The sequence below is a fragment of the Chrysochloris asiatica genome, unplaced genomic scaffold (genome assembly GCF_000296735.1).
Source record: "Chrysochloris asiatica unplaced genomic scaffold, ChrAsi1.0 scaffold00288, whole genome shotgun sequence".
In the NCBI taxonomy this organism is placed as follows: domain Eukaryota; kingdom Metazoa; phylum Chordata; class Mammalia; order Afrosoricida; family Chrysochloridae; genus Chrysochloris; species Chrysochloris asiatica.
In genome coordinates, this window is record NW_006408806.1 from 1649365 (window position 1) to 1655603 (window position 6239).

The 6239-nt window shown below is 38.4% G+C and overlaps 1 protein-coding gene across 2 annotated transcripts in view; it reads left to right on the plus strand.

Annotated features, from left to right (window-relative positions):
• Positions 1–6239, plus strand: part of SEC24D (SEC24 family member D) — a 166912-nt gene that overhangs the window by 99808 nt on the left and 60865 nt on the right. For both annotated transcript variants that reach the window (XM_006874588.1, XM_006874587.1), the window contains 2 exons: positions 1825–2016; positions 2790–2883. In XM_006874588.1, the coding sequence (XP_006874650.1) occupies positions 1825–2016; positions 2790–2883 (286 nt within the window). The remainder of the gene's footprint in view (positions 1–1824; positions 2017–2789; positions 2884–6239) is intronic.

The following is a 6239-nucleotide window of genomic DNA, read 5'->3' on the forward strand; positions in this document are numbered from 1 at the left end:
CAACAACAATTATGAATCATTTGGACTTCTTTTTGTAGGTTTTGAATTGTTTCCAGTGCTGTATGTATCTTATTTGATTGTTCCTGTAGCACTTTCCTGAATTTTTCCTTATTTTTTCAACTCCATTATAAAGTGTTTGAAATATTTTATTATCATTTTTCTGAATTCCGTCTCAGGCATTCCCAAGGCCTGCCCTCTTTCCAGAATGGAATCCAGGTCACGTCCAGCTCATTTGTCTCAGACATTTATTTTATTTTGTTTCTGGACATGTGCTGATATGGTCATCTGCTTTTGCTTCTTGGACACGTTTAATGTTTATCTGTGGCCTTAATTATTAATTGAGTATGTGTTTTGGTATTTTTTTATGCTTTCTGATTGCTTCCAGGTAGATGTGATCAGGATGTGGGATTCCCTTTCACTCTTCTTATTGCTTAACTCAGAGTAACTTTCACAGGTGTTGTCTGCCTCCCTGGTATATGGCAGTTGGTATTGGTTCTTGCCTGGGTTTTGGTGTTTTCTAGAGTGTGATTGTAGCTTGACTATATGGCAGCAGTTGCTGTCTCTTCTTGGGTAATACAGGGAGAGAAAGAGTCCCCAAAAGGTAGAAGGGTAAGCATAAAACAGAAAAACAGCACCAGCAAAATAAAAAAAAAAAGAAAACAAAACTAGACTGAATACTGTAGTCTGTAATCACAGAAAGGGAGAGGAGGGAGAGAAGAGAGAACAAAAAAAAATCTGTAGCTCTGGTAGCGCAGTGGTTACGATTCGGACTACGACCCACAAGGTCAGCAGTTCAAAACCACCAGCCGAGGCATTCTTCTCCCACAAAGATCCACAGCTTCAAAAACCCTGCCCAGGCTCGCTATGAGTCAGAACTGACTCCTAGACACGCAGCCAGCCACCAATATGAGTATGACTTTAATGTCATCTTTTCAGCTTTTTACCTTCAAAACTGCCTGATAGATTTCAAGATGCCACTGTTGTTATGCTGTACCTCAGGATTTAAATTAATTTTCAGCCTGTTTTGTTTTTAAACTCTCTTTCCCTCTTTACATCCCTGTCCTGGCCTTTCCCATATTAAAAAAAAACAACAAAAAAAAACTGTTCAGGGCCGGCTCTAGGGCTGAGTGTATCTGTGTGCATGCATGGCAAGGGAACCCACCAGTGGTGAGGGTGGAGGGTGTCCGCTCACTCAGGCACCTTCTCTAGTCACCAGAATGGAGGTGCACAAACAGTGTGGGGGGGGGGTTCCCAGTGAACAGATACAAAAAAAGAAAATCAGAACAAAGCATAACCAACAAAGCGTATTGTCCACTTTTGCTCCAAGGTTCCCATGACATTTTTCTGTGGTGTGTCTGCTCCCCTGTTTGGTCTTGCCATTTGGTATTGGCCAAGTTGTCGGCTACAGGGTCCACCGAGCCCGGCAGATTCAAAAGTACATGATTTCTTTCTTTTGTTACAAGTTCCACTAGCCTTCAATCCTTTAAAATATTCCTATTTCTGTGGTTCCGAGTTTTGGAGCTCTGCCCTGGATCTGCTTTGCCTGGTATTCTGTGGTATTTCTGAAGGAGAACTTCACTGTACCTCCACCCTAGCCACCATCAAGCCCCACCTCTTTGCATATTTTTGTGATAACAAAATATTTCCTCTCCACCTCTCTCCGTCAGTACTGTTTATGTTCCATAATAAAAATTAAGACCAAAATTTTAATCATGATTTCCATATATTCTATAAAAGGCACACTTAATGTCAAATAGCAACCTATCTCTTATTCTAAACTTTAACAAGGACCTAAATACCGTTTTGTTTTGTTTTTCCTCATAGGGAAGAGCACGAAGTGACTTCGGCAGTTCGAGTTGGCTTTATTACATATAACAAAGTTCTCCACTTTTTTAATGTAAAAAGCAATTTGGCCCAACCTCAGATGATGGTCGTGACTGATGTTGGTGAAGTCTTTGTTCCTTTGTTGGATGGTTTCCTTGTCAACTATCAAGAATCCCAATCTGTGATTCACAAGTAAATATTAAGTGTTTTATATTTTAGATATGAATCAGGTATTTATTTTTATTTGCATTACATTTTGATTAAATTTTATTGATTTTTTGGGGAATTTTAAAACTCGATTACCTTTGTTAGGTCTGTTTCTCTTTAGAATCCTCAGGGTGGTAAAATGGTTTAAGTGCTTTTGGTTAACTATAACTGGAAAGTTGAGTCCATCTACAAGGGCCTCAGAAGAAAGGCCTGGTGATGTGCTTCCAAAAAATTAGCCTTGAATGACCCTGTAGAGTGTAGTTATTCTCTGATACACATGGAATTATCATGAGTCGGAATTTATTCAGTAGCAATTAGTCTCTTTAACACAGAACAGTATCTAAAAGGAGGATTTGGGTACTTACTGTCAGCCCTTTTTCTTTGTTACAAGGTAGGTTAGGGAAGGTATTTCTTGTCTGTGGATCAGTTTATTCAGTGATGTTTGTAATAACTCAAGATACAGCTACTATTTCAAGAATTTATACTTTCAGAGATCGATAATATAGCGAATAGAAAATTATCTCCAGAGGATGTGCCTTTACGAATGTTATAACCAAGTCATAAACAATTAGTGCCGAACCAATCTAAGCGAACAGACAGTCCTTCCCTGAGGAATGACCTGTGAAATTCACCCATAGATGTTGGGTGTAAAGTAAATGCCATTTGTGTTTAGACTTGAAATGCCAGTGATTTATTCCTTGAAGTTTATTACAACTGTACTGAACATTTAAAACCTTATGCTCACTCATTTCTTGCAGTTTATTGGACCAGATTCCAGAGATGTTTGCAGACTCTAATGAAAACGAGACTGTCTTTGCTCCTGTCATCCAAGCTGGCATGGAAGCTCTGAAGGTGAGAAGAAACTTCTCTAATTGCTAGTCAAAACTTTTAAAAACAGAGGGACCATATCCCAAGAAAATGTTCAACTATGAAGGAACATACAGCCTTCATTAAAACATGTACGTTGCTAACGGCTATTTCCAGCTTCCTCACTAATCACAGAAGGAAATGGCCAAAACCACCAATTGCTCCCAGCGTTTACATTCCAGTATTATTAGCATCTAAGCAACTGATTTTGTCAGGATTTCCAGTTTAGCTCCTCCTTTTGACTTTTATATGAACTTTATATAATTTATTTTGAAATTAGTTCAGTCAGAACTGAACCACTCAGTATGAGGGGAAAAAAATTCCCTTATCATTCTTGGCTTCCTTGGGGTTTTCAAACATGAAAGGGCAAGGCCTGTGACAGCCAGTAAGAGAGATGTGGCTGTTAAATGTGGCCTTGGCATATGCCAAAAGTAGACACAAGGTTGGCCACACATTTAGTTGAAAAGCAGAGCCCAAATGACTCTGATCAATAAGGAAAGTAATCTGAAGAAGGCACGTCTATTTAAAAGCACTTATGCTTGATCCTGGGAGCTCTGGTAGCATAGTGGTTATGAGTTGGGCTGCTAACCTCAAGGTCAGCAGTTTGAAACTACCCGCAGGTCCATGGGACAAAGATGAGGCTTTTGCTCCCTTAAAGATTCACAGCCTCAGAAACCCTATGCAGGGTCGCTATGAGTCGGAACTGACTCCATGGTACACAGCCACAACCACTCTTAATCATTGTTACCTTTAGCACAAGAATCAACACTTTAACCCTGATAGCTGGTTCCTAAAACTAATTTTTAAATTTGGCGAAGGTAAAATCTAAATTTGCTTTGAAAATAAAATGGCTAGTAATACTGATAAACAGCAGCAATTGTACAGAACTAAGTATAGGAATCACTTGCACATAAAGTATTGTCCAATATCAAAGTATGGTTCTAAGTGATTTTGTTTGGGTTTGTTGATCTATAGAGTAGTCTCTCATTGGATCAAAGACTATTGTTAATACATAGTAACTTAGCGTATAGGTATGTTAGAACTCACCCAATGGAAGCCAACAGTGATCATTGAGTAGGGATCAAAGAAAGACTTTGAATTCCTATTTCACTAATCTTCTCATTCAATTTGAAAGGGCTTTTGTTTTTGTTATTCTCTTTTCCAGCAAGACATTTAGAAACCCACTCATTCTTTCTTCTCTTACAATGTTAGTACGGGAAATGATACTGTCTTCATGTACTGATAATTTAAAGAAACATAAAATGTTCTGCCTGAGAGTAATGATGAGTGTCTGTTCGTAAGCGAAAATGTCATCACTTTAGAGCAAAGAAACGTGGAAAGAAGTGTACCGACATGGATCCCAGGGGACCTGAGTGTGCAGAGTCCCAGGGGGACCCCTCACTTCATCCCTAGATGGAAACAGTACTGTCTTACAACACTGTTTTTCACATTGGCAGTCATCAAGAAATCTGTAGGCTGCTTTGTGGCTTTGAAAGAAAAAAATGTATATCAAATTTGTGTGCATGCATTTCGTGTGTATGAGTGTGATATTAACTGTGACACATTCCTGGAATACCACTGTGTTCTTAGTAGTAACCAGAATATTCTTCAGGGTTACACATACACTGCAGGAACTACAGCAGTTGGTGTTCTCACAGAGCCTCATACATTTCACCCCATATTGATGAATGACTTTTGGAACTTTCTTTTTTTTGTTATATTTGTATTTTTTATGTTTGAGTAATATATCATTTTACATTGAATTTTCAAAATGAGATGAAACCACTATTATGTATAACAGCTCAGAAATATCAAAGCTCATGAATATAAAAATTAATGAGTATTATCCTTATAGACCACCACTTGTCTGTCAGTTTGTCGTACTGTGGTGACTTGCATGTTACTGTGATTCTGGAAGCTATGCCACAGGTATTTTAAATACTAGCAGGGTCACCCCTGGTAGACAGGTTCCAGACAAAGACAGACTATGAAGAAGGAGAAACAAACTACTTTTGAATAATTACCCACTGAAAACCTTATGAATAGCAGTGGAACCCTGTCAACACCAGAATATTGTATACTGAACCGTGATGAAGACCACTGCAATATTGTCAGATATAGTGCCGGAAAATGAGCCTCTCAGGTTGAAAGGCACTCAAAATACAACTGGGGAAGAGCTGCCTCCTCAAAGTAAAGTTGACTGTGATGATGTGAATGGAGTAAAACCTTCAGGACCTTCATTTGCTTATGGGGCATACTCAAAATGAAGAGAAACAGCTGTAAAAATCCATTCATAATCAGAACATGGAATGTGCAAAATATGAATGTAGGAAAATTGTCAAAAATGAAATGGAATGCATAAATATTGATATCCTAGGCATTAGTGAGCTGAAATGGATTTGTATTTGACCATTTTGAATCTGACATTACATGGTTTACCATGCCAGGAATGACAAGTTGAAGAGGAATGGCATCGCATTCATCATCAAAAAGAACGTATCAAGCTCTATCTTGAAGTACAACACTATCTGTGATCAGATAATATCCATATGCCTACATGAAAGACATATAAGTTTAAATACCTCTATTATTCTAATTTCCACACCAACTACTAAAGCCAGTGATGATAAAATTGAAGAATTCTGCCAACTTTTTCAGTCTGAAATTAATCAAACATGCAGTCAACATGTGTTGATAATTACTGCTGATTGGAATGCAAAATTTAGATATAAAGAGGAAGAATCAATAGTTGGAAAATGTGGCCTTGGTGATAGACAGGATATAATTTTGCAAGACCAATAATATATTGCAGATGCCTTTTTTAAACAACATAAAAGAAGACTATTACACATGGAACTCGTCTGTCAGTTTTTTGTACTGTGGTGTCTTGTGAGTTGCAGTGATTCTGAAAGCTATGCCACTGGTATTTAAATACCAGTAGGGTCACCCATGGTGGACAGGTTTCAGATGAGCTTCCAGACGAAGACACACTAGGAAGAAGGAGTGGCAAGCTACTTCCGAATATTTAGTCACTGAAAGCCTTATGAATAGCAAAGAAACACAGTCAGATGTAGTGCCGGAAATAAGCCCCTCAAGTTGAAAGGCCCTCAAACAGAACATGGGAACACTGAATGGTTTAAAATTAGGAAAGGTGCGCGACAGGTTATATTCTCTCACCATACTTTTTCAACCTGTATGCTGAGCAAATAATACAAGAAGCTGGGTTCTATGAAGAAAAACGTGGCATCAGGTTTGGAGGAAGACTCATTAACAACCTGCGATATGCAGATGATACAACCTTGCTTGCTGAAAGTGAAGAGGACTTAAAATATTTACTGATG